The sequence below is a fragment of the Bufo bufo genome, chromosome 2 (genome assembly GCF_905171765.1).
Source record: "Bufo bufo chromosome 2, aBufBuf1.1, whole genome shotgun sequence".
Classification (NCBI taxonomy): Eukaryota; Metazoa; Chordata; class Amphibia; order Anura; family Bufonidae; genus Bufo; species Bufo bufo.
Window position 1 is genome coordinate 780,540,929 of NC_053390.1, and position 14,848 is coordinate 780,555,776.

The following is a 14,848-nucleotide window of genomic DNA, read 5'->3' on the forward strand; positions in this document are numbered from 1 at the left end:
ACTACACCAGGCCGCGTTAGTCGCCTTAGAAGAACGTAAAGCAACTTACGAGAGTACGACTCCCCTGGGTTCCTCCGGGAGGAATCTCTGTAGGTTGCAGAACTTAGGAAAAGCGATCGCGTGTCTGCTTCGGGCGAGTTACTCTGGTCATCTATGTCTGCTTTGAGATTTAACCAGCTTGATTTAATCTGAGGGGACAATCCATGTCAATTAGAAGGAGCAGAATTGAAAACATTTCACCTAGACATAAATGTAAAGCCGGCCAAACGTTTCTGAAAGCGATCCCTCCTGATCCCGTTATACACATTCAAGCTTGCCTTGGCCAGGGAAAGGGAAGTAAGCTTCTGTACATCTGGTGGTGGCTTATCTGTCCTGAGAACCAAAGGATCGGGTAAACTGAAAACCAACAGCCTGATCCTTGTTGGTCCTTGAACCCCATTCAGTTCAATGGTTAAACAGTGATCTTTGGTCATAAGAAGAGTGTCGCGGACAAGATCATCATGCAGCCCCAGGCTTATAGTTTTACAGAATATGTGGCACAGATATCTCATAACAATACTGTAATAACCATTAGAAATGGGGGGCCTATAAGCTTAGGGCTCAAAGCGCTGCAGAATATGGTGGCGCTATAGAAATACATTTTATTATTAATATTATTATTATTATTATTAGGGCTCCTTTTTGTGTCTCCGAGGTTTTTAAGACTAAAGTTCATAACTAAGGTTGAGCGAATGGGAGCATCTGACTTCAATCAGAATTTCCGGGAAAATTCAATTCGCCGCAAAGCCGAATTTCCTCATGCTTTGTGGTAACGAATACATTTTCGCAAAATTGGGGGAGGAAAAAAAATCATACTCACCTCATCCATTTGCATGTAAAGGGGCCCACCTCCACCATCTTGATTGAAGATCCCGCGTGAAATCCCATGCGCCTTGATGTATGACATCGCCACACCACCGACATGATGTCATGACGTCACCGCGTGAGATTTCGAGTGGGATCTTCAATCAAGATTGCTGCTGCAGACTCTTCACAATCGAATGGATAAGGGGAGTATTTTTTATATATTTTTTTTCCACCGGATTAACCCCTGAAAGCCCTCAATCTTCATCTCAGATGCCGCCATCCATGATGAACAAGGCATCTGAGGGGTTCAATGAAGGGGGGATGTGGCGCAATCGCCGTTCTCCGTCATTGCAACCCCAAATTACAAAGAAATGCACTTTGTGAAGAAGCCGAATCAAATTTTTGATATCGTCGCTCATGACTATTCATAACCAGTGGAAGACTAAAAACCTCTTTTTGCAAAAATCCACCATATTTGACACAAAAACACTGATTGCTTTGACAGAAAACAGAAACGTAGGCCTATGGGTTAAATTAGTAGCCAGGACACAACCCTTGCCCAATTATATCTGAAAACTGGTAAAACTTTACAATTTTACCTTCCTGCTGTCGGGATCTATATTGAGTTCTTCCCCCACAGATCTCCTTGAAGCTGAAACAATAAAAAGGACAATAAGTGAACAATAAAATTTAACTGCTTGAGCTCTGGGGCTCTGAGCCGACTCCTAGGATTTTCAAGTGTTAAGCCTTTATTACAATTAGCCAATTTTTGGAAACATGCGTTTATAGGAACACTAATTACTGATAGGTGTCCTAATCGTGTTGCTGATCAACCAATAAATGACCAAATGCTCATTTGTTGGGTGATTGCTTCTTTCATCAGGATATAAGATAAAGTACATGATTATCAGCAGCACATCTCACTGTCTAATCAGCTGCTGATAATCAACAGAAATGAATGAGAGAGGGAGGATTGCGGTAGTAATCTTCCCTTCTCCTTATACTTTGAATAGGCCTCTGTAATAGGCCACTGCAAATGAGCACCTATCTCCATGTTTTTTTTTAAATCTCTCTTTATTAGAATATTCAAGAAAAGAAAGAGTATATTACAGTTCCATGTTACGTTAACGATATCAATAAACCGCAAAGTTTTGTAAGATTTACATACAGTTCTTAAATATCCTTTGTTCCAAATTTTGTATCACAATTCTAAAGCTGAGCGTCCTTTTATAAAGCCTACTCGATGGCTTCCTATCAGTCCTGGCAGAAAAGCGGCAAGTCTATTGGCCAATATTTTGGACATCAGTTTTATATCTTGGTTAATGAGAGAAATTGGCCTAAACGACTCTGGACAGGTTAAATCCTTCCCTTGTTTGGGGAGAATCTTTATATAAGCCATATTACCCGAGGGTGGCAGTCTCCCTCCTTGTAGAATAGAGTTGAAAAGCGAAGTGAGTGTAGGTGCAGCCTCTTCCCCCAAGGCCTTATAAAACTCTGCAGGATACCCGTCAGGGCCTGGAGCTTTCCCATTTTGGAGAGTTTCCAATGTGAATTTAAACTCAACTTCTGAAATTTCTGCATTTAGGGAATTTAAAGAGTCTTCTGACAGTCGTGGGAGATTAACCCTTTGCAAAAGATCATAGGAGTCCTGTGCATATAAGGACGCAAAGTATTTTCCCAATAGATCTACTACTTTTTTCGGGTGATTCTGCAAAGTTCCTGTTTCATCTTTCAGGGGATACATTTGTACTTGTCTTGAATAGGGTCGCGATAAGTTAGCTAGCATCATCCCCGCTTTATTGCCATATTTAAATAGTTCAGCCTGCTTGTGATCTGCGAACCATTTAGCTTTGCCCTCCTGATAATAGTCATAAGTATGTTTAGCTGGTACCCATCGCACTTTATGTGTCTCTGTTGGGTCATTTAGATAATTTGTATAGGCTTCTCGTACAGTCTTTACGGCAGTGTCATAGTGTTTACTTATTTCTTTTTTTTTCCTATCGTGTAAGCTATAATGCGTCCCCTCAAGACCACTTTCGCTGTTTCCCAAAATAGTTCAGGGTTTTGTGCATGAGCTTCATTATCTTGGGAATATTCCCACCACCATCCCCTAAGCTTATCTGCGAAATCCACATCTGTTGTTAGATGACTCGGCAGCCTCCATATGTAATCTGTGCCCTTCGGAATATTATCTGTGATTTCCACCCATACGGGGGCATGGTCAGTAAATGACCAAGTCCGCTATGTCTGTTTTCTGGGCTCTCAATACCAAATCAGTAGATATTAACAGATAGTCTAACCTGGACCAGGACTGTTGCGCGTTAGAATAATGAGTATATTCTCTCTCTATTGGGTGATGGTGTCTCCATATATCCATTAAGCTCATTGCCAATATTAAAGGGGATAAAGTGTGGTTGCCATTAGGGGTCTGCGGGGTTCTTATTACATGTTGACGCCTATCTTCCAAATCGTTATGCACTCTATTAAAGTCTCCTGCCACTAAAATTTTAGATGTTTCTTCCTGTAGTATAATGGATTCTAGCTTTTGATAAAAAAACATTTTGGGATGTATTGGGCGAATATACGTTATACAAACCGAATTCCAAAAAAGTTGGGACACTAAACAAATTGTGAATAAAAACTGAATGCAATGATGTGGAGATGGCAAATGTCAATATTGTATTTGTAATAGAACGTAGATGACAGATCAAACGTTTAATCCGAGTAAATGTATCATTTTAAAGGAAAAATACGTTGATTCCAATTTTCACGGTGTCAATAAATCCCAAAAAAGTTGGGACAAGTAGCAATAAGAGGCTGGAAAAAGTAAATTTGAGCATAACGAAGAGCTGGAAGACCAATTAACACTAATTAGGTCAATTGGCAACATGATTGGGTATAAAAAGAGCTTTTCAGAGTGGCAGTGTCTCTCAGAAGCCAAGATGGGTAGAGGATCACCAATTCCCACAATGTTGCGCAGAAAGATAGTGGAGCAATATCAGAAAGGTGTTACCCAGCGAAAAATTGCAAAGACTTTGCATCTATCATCATCAACTGTGCATAACATCATCCGAAGATTCAGAGAATCTGGAACAATCTCTGTGCGTAAGGGTCAAGGCCGTAAAACCATACTGGATGCCCGTGATCTCCGGGCCCTTAAACAACACTGCACCACAAACAGGAATGCTACTGTAAAGGAAATCACAGAATGGGCTCAGGAATACTTCCAGAAACCATTGTCAGTGAACACAATCCACCGTGCCATCCGCCGTTGCCAGCTGAAACTCTACAGTGCAAAGAAGAAGCCATTTCTAAGCAAGATCCACAAGCTCAGGCGTTTTCACTGGGCCAGGGATCATTTAAAATGGAGTGTGGCAAAATGGAAGACTGTTCTGTGGTCAGACAAGTCACAATTCAAAGTTCTTTTTGGAAATCTGGGACTCCATGTCATCCGGACCAAAGAGGACAAGGACAACCCAAGTTGTTATCAACGCTCAGTTCAGAAGCCTGCATCTCTGATGGTATGGGGTTGCATGAGTGCGTGTGGCATGGACAGCTTGCATGTCTGGAAAGGCACCATCAATGCAGAAAAATATATTCAGGTTCTAGAACAACATATGCTCCCATCCAGACGTCATCGCTTTCAGGGAAGACCCTGCATTTTTCAACAAGATAATGCCAGACCACATTCTGCATCAATCACAACATCATGGCTGCGTAGGAGAAGGATCCGGGTACTGAAATGGCCAGTCTGCAGTCCAGATCTTTCACCTATAGAGAACATTTGGCGCATCATAAAGAGGAAGGTGCAACAAAGAAGGCCCAAGACGATTGAACAGTTAGAGGCCTGTATTAGACAAGAATGGGAGAGCATTCCTATTTCTAAACTTGAGAAACTGGTCTCCTCGGTCCCCAGACGTCTGTTGAGTGTTGTAAGAAGAAGGGGAGATGCCACACAGTGGTGAAAATGGCCTTGTCCCAACTTTTTGGGGATTTGTTGACACCATGAAATTCTGATTCAACATTTTTTTCCCTTAAAATGGTACATTTTCTCAGTTTAAACTTTTGTTCCGTGATTTATGTTCTATTCTGAATAAAATATTAGAAGTTGGCACCTCCACATCATTGCATTCAGTTTTTGTTCACGATTTGTATAGTGTCCCAACTTTTTTGGAATCCGGTTTGTAGATTGTTATCGATCCTTCTGTTGATTCCAGCTCCACTTTCAAAAGTCTACCTTCATCGTCTGGTTTCACCAATTTTACATTATATTTCAAACTTTTATGTAAAAGAACCATCACACCTGCCTTCCTTTCCCTTGAGGGGGAGCCCACTACCTGTCCCACCCACATTTTCTGAAGTCTCCAGAAATCTTGTTCCTCTAAATGCATCTCCTGCAACAGGGCCACATCAGTTCTCAATTTTTTTAAGATGTCTTAATACCATCGTTCGTTTGTGCTGGGAGCACAAACCCTTTACATTCCAGGTGATAACCTTCATGTTAACCCTGTTAAATGAATTGTTGCAGGAGACGCATCCCAACAAGAAAGACTCCTTCCCTGGGTCCCCTTCTGGTATGACACTACCAGCTTGGACCAATAACATAACCCCCTCTTTCCTCCCCCCCTTCTCCCACCCCCACATGAACTCAAGACCCCAAACCTTTCCCAACAATGATATCATAAACTGTTGTGACTCCTCTTTCGCACAATTCTGGGAGCAGTCGTTGTTACCAGCCTGCCCAGAATGCCCCACTTTCTTTTCTTCTTTCTAACTCTACTCCGTTTCTCCACAGCCCTGTGTAAGATCTTATCTGTCAATCTTCCCTTAGAGCATCATTATCTTCTCCCATTTTCCCCTCTTGATTTCTTAGATCATGCTTCCCCCCTAATTATATCTGACCTTTGTCCTATATCACAATTAGGACATTGTACGAATATGATTTGAGAAATTATCACAGTCTCCTCTGTATCTCACATGTCCCTTCGGGTATTCAGGCTTCTATTCACTTATGTCCTGTCAGGTGTTTTTCTGTCTCTTCTCTTATTCGGTACTTTACTCTTGCAAGTCTTCCGTAGTCCCAAAGGTAGTTGGCGATCTCTGGGAGCCACATCTCACCGTTGTTTTCTCGCGTCTCCCTTTGCCCGAGAATCCACCTCTTTGCGCTAGGCTGGCTTGGTATGGTGGTAGATCATTTTCCATGTCCAGAGCCTCCATAGCTTCTTTAGGGGAAGGAAAAGTCTCTGTGCAGCTATCTGGTCAAAATACTCTCAAAATCGCCGGATAATTTTACCAATGTGGAGCAAATGTGTGAAAAGGCTCTCCTGTGCTTTGCTACCTCAGCTAAATAATCGCTGAAAATCAGTAGTTTGTGATCACTTACCGCCAGCGGCTGTAAGTTTCGTCTGTATTTGGTAAGTATTGCCTCCTTTGCTGCGTAATTTAAATACTTCACAATGATGGGTCTTGGTCTGGATTTTCCCAGCTCCGGATCTGGGGCCCTTGCTGGCCCAAGCCTGTGCGTCCTCTCAACTGTGAAAGTTCCTTGTAGCCTTAGGGCTTGCGGTATTTCCACCGCGCAAATTTGTACCAGTTGGCTCGATGATATTAGCTCCGGCAGGCGCACTATTCTCAGATTGCCCTTTCTGCAGCGATTCTCCAAATCCTCCACTTTGTCTTTGAGGGCCTGGTTGTTACTAAGGACCTCTCGTATTTGGGTTTGGGCCCTTTCTAATTCCTGCTCCACCAGATTTACTCTCTGCTCCAGCTCATTGATCTGGATGGATTGTTGGGATACCTCCCTCTGTATTTGTTGGAGCGCTGAGGAGACTCTGGCCTCCAGAGTAGATTTTATGTCTGGTGCTAACAACTTGGCTACTTGAATAGCCATAGTCCAGCAAGAGATAGTAAGGTCTGGTGATGGACTAACCTCTTCCTCTTTAGCTCCAACGCTTGCCGATTAATCATCCCTCTGGGGGGTTTGCGAGGCAGACCTCGTAAGTCTGTGTGGCTTTTCTATCACCGCCGCCATCTTGCCTCGCGGCTGTCTTTCTTCTCTTTGCGGGAGTGACAAATGTGCGCTGGAGGAGCCACTTTTCTGCAGAAATTTCTCCATATAAAGCCCCTTTGTCTTCTGTGGTGTTATCAGATGGAGTACTCAGCCCCTAGGAAATCTGTTTTCGGGCCGTGGGTCCTGGAGCTCCGTCTTCCTCCTCCTTTACATGTGCGCGCCGGAATTGGAAGTCCCTATCTCCATGTTTAACATTGATCTCCTCTCATCCTGCCTGAACATCAGGCAGTGTAATAAGGCCCTTAGGTTGCCAAACGATCCAGGATCGATCATACAGGAAGTTCATTGAAGCTGATCATACAGGAAGTTGATCATACAAGAAGTTTATCATACAGGAAGTTTATCATACAGGAAGTTGATCATACAGGAAGTTGATCATACAGAAAGCTGATCATACAGGAAGTTGATCATACAGGAAGCTGATCATACAGGAAGTTGATCATACAGGAAGTTGATCATACAGGAAGTTGATCATAAGTCAACGCTGATTTTTATGCCCATGTAAAAGATGGGGTCACCTACAAACAAGTGTGTGATCCCTGGGAATATTTACATGGGGCAATAATTGAGAATGAATGCGCACACAAAGGTTTGAAGACATGCTTGACGTCTGTTCAGGTTGCCTGAAGTGTAGCTGAAAAGCATGCTGACATGGTTTTCCACAAACACACATGCTTGTTGAAATCTGTGCAACAACAGATAAATCTGCAAAAACTGTGCAGACAAAACCTTGTGATTAAACCGCACGTCAGGGTAGAGTCCAGCTACTTCATAGCTTTCCAGGACTTTGACATTAATATCCTAACCTTGGGATAGGTCATGAATATAAGCAGTGAGAGTCTGTATTAGCATTTGTTCCTGATAATTGCCTAATCATCAGAGGAGGTGAGAGCTGCATTTACATGCAGAAATCACCAGTGCTGTAAGGGGATGGACGATCGCTACTGATTCATGCTTTTGGAAGCAGATTACTGTTCACACAGAACGATCTGCTTCTCAGAAATTATGATCTTGATGTACACATCAACGATGCTTTCACTTGACGACACACAGGGCAATTATCAGAAAGGAGTGTTCCTAGGAACACTCCTTCCTGGTAATTGCCCTGGTAGTCAGACTATGGAAAGGGGCCTTTATAGATATCAGTGAGCCATACAGTAATTCAAAATTAGGTGCGCTCCAAAGGTGCACATACTATTGGTACAACCAGTGCAGCTGTACACCAGGGCCCTGCAGGCAAAAGGGGCCCATACCGCAATAAAAATGGGCACCAAGGTTCCTTAGGCTCAAAATTCATGATGGAGTCTACTCCATCAGATTAAGGATTGACTAGAGAGTCATGGAAAGGAGTAAGAAGAATTATGGTGAGTCCCATACTCCTGATAAACTAGGGGGCCTCATGGGCAAGAGAAGGCCCATATCACAATAAAAAAAGGACATCAAGGTCCCCCCTGGCTTGAAACTGCTGATGGATTCTGATTGATAAGAATAAGGATTGATTAGAGAGTCATAGAAAGAAGTAAAGAGCATGAGGAAGGAGTCCACACGATATTCCTACAGAGGGGACCTCTACTGTCTATGTCCACCTCTACTGTGGGCTACCCCTCCACTCCGGCTAATAGAAGAGGGGTCCTGATTAGTGATGAGCGAACTTCATGTTCGTCGTTCGGGTTTTCTGGCAATTCTGTTATGGATTCCGCTACCACGGGCCATAACGGAATTCTATGAGGCATTCAGTTTTGCATTCCGTCATAATAGAAATCTAAGGGCCGCGTAACGGATCTGAAGAACATGAAGTTCACTCATCACTAGTCCTGATCAGCCAACTTGGTCTTGGACAATTGGTTACTGCTATATAATCCACACAGATAGTTTGTTCTATGTCCTTGAGTAACTTTGCCTTTTTAAATGAGATGCTACAACAGATGGGATGTGGGTGAAATATTAGTGATGTATGGAAAGTCACATCATATGTGCGGCGTATAATACAGAAAACACGAAGAGCGGAGCTGAATTCTAGTTTTTATTTCAAGATTTTGTAGATGGCCTCGTAACAGACATTCAGGAAGATCTATCGAAAAGAGTACAACTGGAAATGTGGAGCAGTCGCACATAGCAATGTAAAATGCAATATATATGAGGCCGCGCGTTTTCTTCAGCACAACTTATCACAGGTATTATCACTCTCCCTCTCCCACAGTGAAATCGAGTCTCATAGACGTCTTCTTATATAAAACATCCCATGAAACATCAGAAAAGGTGCACTGATGATGAAGCACCGTTTATACAATCTCCGCTGTATCTTTGCAAGTATACTTACAAACACAGACGGAATGTAGGCACATCAGGAAAATATAGAACTGCTTTGTTTTTCTGTTCCTGTCTTCACTATTATTGTAATCCTACGGAGATCAGAAATTCCTCCCCATAGTGAAGTACCGTAAGTCACAGTAGATATAAATGGATTTATTATACTCACAAGACTTCTATAAAACAGGCATAAAATATATAAAAACTCCCGCGTCCTCTCACAGCCCACGTTTTATAGAAGTCTTTCAATGGGGCCACAAAAGATGCTTCCGCATTTCCTTTCTGCGGCCCCGCAAAAAAATAGAACATGTCCTATTCTTGTCCGCAGCCACGGACAATAAAAGGCATTTCTATTATAGTGCCGGCCATGTGCGGTCCGCAAAATGTGGAACGCACATGGCCGGTGTCCGTGTTTTGGACATGTGGACATGTGAATGGACCCTAAAGATGTGTGTGGCAGCCTACAAACATAACAAAAAATAAAACCTGTGGGATATGGGAGGATAGGGATTCCGCTTGAAGGTAGGAAGACTCATGATGGAAGGGGTAGTGGTGTTGGGCCTCCCGCTGCGTCTAAGGGCTTGTTCACACGACCGTATGTATTTTGCGGTCTTCAAAAAACGGATCTGCAAAAAATATGGATGACGTCCGTGTGCATTCCGTATTTTGCGGAACGGAAAAGCTGGCCCCTAATAGAGCAGTCCTATCCTTGTCCATAATGCGGACAATAATAGGACAAGACTCAAAATGTTGCGGAACTGAAATATGAACATACAGAAACGGAATGCTCACGGAGTACATTCCGTTTTTTTTTTTGCGGACCCATTGAAATGAATGGTTTCACATACGGTCCGCAAAAAAACGGAAGGGAAATGGAAATAATATACGGTCGTGTGAATGAGCCGTAGGGTTGTATTAGGAAGGTCATTACTAGTGTTGAGCCAGGAGGTCCAAGGAGACCATAGTTTGTGAAACTTGTCATGTGTATGCGTTTCCCCACTGGAAAGCTCCTCTAATCTGAAAATTTCCTGCACTTTTCTCACCCATTCTCCCGGAGAGGGAGTGGCCATGCTTAACCAGTGTAGAGGTATTATGGCCGCCATAAGGAGAAAAGAAGTTATGTTTGGAGATGGGACAGGAGTTGTCAGGTAAATAGAGGAGCACCAGGGTGGGGGTGAGAGTGATGGAAGAGTAACAGATATGATTGATAGCATCACTGACTTTCTCTCAAAAAGGAAGTATTAAAGGGCATTGCCACCATATATGCAGTGCAGAACCAAGTTCTGTAAGGCATCTCCAGCACTCCGCAGGTCGAGCAGGGTGTAGTCTGGGCAAGATGTCAGGTGTTCTCTACCACCTAGTGATAAGCTTATAGGAATTTTCCTGTATGCGGATGAACCTGGAGGTGCCGTGTGAGCGTAATAAAATCTGGGAGACCTCGGACTCAGAGAAGGTCCTGCCGAGTTCTTTTTCCCATTGCAGCATGTATGTACAGTACAGACCAAAAGTTTGGACACACCTTCTCATTCAAAGAGTTTTCTTTATTTTCATGACTATGAAGGCATCAAAACTATGAATTAACACATGTGGAATTATATACATAACAAACAAGTGTGAAACAACTGAAAATATGTCATATTCTAGGTTCTTCAAAGTAGCCACCTTTTGCTGTGATTACTGCTTTGCACACTCTTGGCATTCTCTTGATGAGCTTCAAGAGGTAGTCCCCTGAAATGGTCTTCCAACAGTCTTGAAGGAGTTCCCAGAGATGCTTAGCACTTGTTGGCCCTTTTGCCTTCACTCTGTGGTCCAGCTCACCCCAAACCATCTCGATTGGGTTCAGGTCCGGTGACTGTGGAGGCCAGGTCATCTGGCGCAGCACCCCATCACTCTCCTTCATGGTCAAATAGCCCTTACTTTCAAAGTGTTCCCAATTTTTCGGCTGACTGACTGACCTTCATTTCTTAAAGTAATGATGGCCACTTGTTTTTCTTTACTTAGCTGCTTTTTCTTGCCATAATACAAATTCTAAAAGTCTATTCAGTAGGACTATCAGCTGTGTATCCACCTGACTTCTCCTCAACGCAACTGATGGTCTCAACCCCATTTATAAGGCAAGAAATCCCACTTATTAAACCTGACAGGTCACACCTGTGAAGTGAAAACCATTTCAGGGGACTACCTCTTGAAGCTCATCAAGAGAATGCCAAGAGTGTGCAAAGCAGTAATCAAAGCAAAAGGTGGCTACTTTGAAGAACCTAGAATATGACATATTTCAGTTGTTTCACACTTGTTTGTTATGTATATAATTCCACATGTGTTAATTCATAGTTTTGATGCCTTCAGTGTGAATCTACAATTTTCATAGTCATGAAAATAAAGAAAACTCTTTGAATGAGAAGGTGTGTCCAAACTTTTGGTCTGTACTGTAGGTTTTAACTGAGCGTTCTTCTCCAAAATGTTATTGTAAATAAGAGAGATCATACCTTTGCAGGGCAAGGCAGTCATAGCCATTGTTTCCTACTAGTGTTGATCACGAATATTCGAATTGCGAATATTAATCGCGAATATCAGCACTTTGAGAATTCGCAAATATTTTGAAATAGTGATATACTGTATATTCGTAATTTCGAATATTCTCGATTTTTTTTTCATCAGTAACCTCCCTTCTTGCTTGTGGGCCAATGGGAAGGCAGCAATGTCTTTGTCAGAGCTTAGCAACATCCCTAGCAACCAATAGGAAAGCTGCCTACCCCTTACTATATAAGAACCTCCCCGGCAGCCATTTTCTGCTATTTTTTGCAGTTCTGAGAGAGAGAGAGAGAGAGAGAGAGCAGTGTCATTGCTGTGCTCTGTGCTTTCCACTCATTACATTAGATAGTTAGTTAGCTCATATATATAATACAGATAGTTAGTGGGAGATAGTCAGTGTAGGTTAGATAGTGATATAGTGTAGCTGATAGGTTCTGCTGTCCATACATACATGCAGACCTGCTAAAATGTGAAGTTTCACGTATTGCGCCAAAATATTCGCATTGTTAGTGCCGATTTGCGCAATCGTGACTGTATTGGAGCACTCTAACTGCATATAAAGCCATTTTTAATGTTCTGCCGTGCCAACCATTTTTGCCAGTCTCAGTCAGGAGACTTCTAGCAGCTTGGAAAATATAGCAAAAGTGACCCAAGCCTGTATTTTGCGCGCATTACGCGAATATTACATTGCCGATTTTTCGCGATCAAGAAAATAATCTCGAATTCGTGAATATATGATGAATATTCGCCCAAATATTTGTGAAATATCACGAATTTGAATGTAGCCCCTATTTCCTACCATGTGGGAGCGCGATCAGCCACAATGTCCTGCAAGAACAGCCCGCTCAACCTGCTGAAGTGGGAGTAGTGTACTGTAAGTGGGTCCCGTTCTTCACTTTCGTGATTTTTTGTAGTTCAGATAACGTAGGAATCCTCCTCCCCTGTAACGGGTCTTCCACTAGAATGTCTTCCAGCCCCACTCAGATTCCCAGATCATCAGCATATGTCGGGTCTACCACATAGGGAATAAGATGTGTTGGCATGAATAAAGAAGGTGTGTGCCACAGCGCCAGTGGAGAACTCGGTGTGTGCCAATTATGGAACACTGCCTTGAGAGATGTAGAAGGGGGAGGGGTTGTATGCGGGAAAGTATGCGCCTGCCATAGCCTACGTAGCGTAGTCAGGGGCGGTCAGCAGAGCGGAAGCTAGTTGGCATCCTAACTTTTTGTCAATGGAGAACAGTAGTTCGGGGTGGAGTCTTAATTGGATTGCCTTATAATAAGCTTTAATGTCTTGGCAGGCAGTCCTTTGCCGGAACAGCCTGCCAGATTTCTTTGACGCATGCGAAAAACTAGCCTAAAACCTGATTAATCTGTGGCAAAATGGATGACGTGTTGACCGATAGCGAGAATGAGGTTGGCACAAATTTTGGGGGCACTATATGTATTGCACTATTTTGGGGGCACTATCTGTCTGACACTATTTTTGGGAGCATTATATGTATGGCACAGTTTTCCAGGGCACTATACCGTGTATATATATATGTCACTTTTTTGGTTCCATTATCTTTGGTTCCACTGTGTTAACTGGCGCTGTGCTTGAGACACTATTTTTGGTGGCACCATATGTACAACATTATTTCAGGTGCACGGTGTCAAGACTTCATTTAGTCACGTAACCAAAGGGGTCTGTCTCAGATCCGACACCGTGTCTAAGCCTCTCCCCCTCACTGCCTGATTTAGAGTATCTATCCGCACCTAGCTGTGTCACATATCCTGCAATACTTTCTCCAGCAGTGCTTTCATCCCTCACAGCTCATGGCATCTCCTCTCCACACCACCGGTGGTCGTCTAGCGTATCATTCTAGCCCTCACCTGCTTCATTTTGTTCTCGTTGTTCACTTTCCCTTTCATCATTTGTCTGCAGCTGATAGAAGGGAAAGTGATCTGTCCCATACAATAGCTATGAACCAGGCAAAGTATAGACTACTCCCTATTCACTCCCTCCATTCACTTCTTCTTTCCTATTAATGTGACTGAAGAGAGCCACACATAATCTGGCATATCCACCCACTAGAACACTGCACTTGTTAAACGTGTCACCAAACATTTTATCTGCCAGTTATCTACCTTTTTCCTAATCTGTTTTTATTTTCTAATTTGCAGATTTTTGAATTTTATTTCCTGAACATGATTACGGGGGCGGCCATCTTGCCTGAGTTGTTCTTAACAGCATTTAGAAAGCATTGAGAAAACTGCTCTACGGCAACCCCATGGGCCATAGACACAATGGACTGAAGGGGACCTCATTGACTTCTATGGGAGAGTGTATTGGGCATGCTGTTATCTATACACAGAGGTGATATCATTACAGGCAGGATTAGAATGACAAATGAGAAGATAACTGCAGTAAAGTGATGTGAACAGGCCAAGAAGTGGCACCTATTATTAGACATAGTGGCCAGTGCAAAAAATGCAGGATTTTATGGGGTTTATTTTAAATATAGATATTAACATAGAAAATTAAAAATAATATGATCAAAAAATTTTTTTAAATATGTTTTAAACAATAGGTCATTTTCTGATTAGACGTTCCCTTTAAAATAGTATGGATAAGTATGGGTACACACATTTTTGTTTATAGTTTCACTGAAATTGGGGTTTTCCAAGAGTTTAATATTGATGGCTTATCCTTAGGACAGGTCATCAATATTTGATTGGTGGGGGTCTGACTCCTGGCACCCCCGCTCATCAGCTTTTTGAAGAGGCTGCAGTGCTTGGTTGAACGCTCCTGCCTCGTACTAGACCAGTGACATCCCATTTATTGGTCACATGGCCTAGGCGCAGCTCAGTCCCTGTGTAAAGAGGTGCGATTGTTGGGGATGATGGGTGTCAATATGGGTGATCCTGAGGATAGGCTATCAATATTAAACTCCAGGAAAACCCCTTTAAAGATGATTTGGGTTTGATGATCCGACTATTGCAAATATAGCCATTCCCCATTATTGTACTCCTAATTGGGTTCTGATGAGGAGCAGCACACCAAACAAAAAATCTAATTTTCTTCCACTTCATTCCAAAGCCATCAGTA

The 14,848-nt window shown here is 42.7% G+C and overlaps 1 protein-coding gene across 6 annotated transcripts in view; it reads right to left on the reverse strand.

Moving 5' to 3' along the window:
• The window catches only part of ABLIM2 (actin binding LIM protein family member 2), a 193,937-nt gene that overhangs the window by 17,341 nt on the left and 161,748 nt on the right, over positions 1–14,848 (reverse strand). For all 6 annotated transcript variants that reach the window (XM_040419153.1, XM_040419155.1, XM_040419154.1 and 3 more), the window contains 2 exons: positions 1,446–1,498; positions 50–188 (listed from right to left, as the gene is read on the reverse strand). In XM_040419153.1, coding sequence (XP_040275087.1) covers positions 50–188; positions 1,446–1,498 — 192 coding nt within the window. The remainder of the gene's footprint in view (positions 1–49; positions 189–1,445; positions 1,499–14,848) is intronic.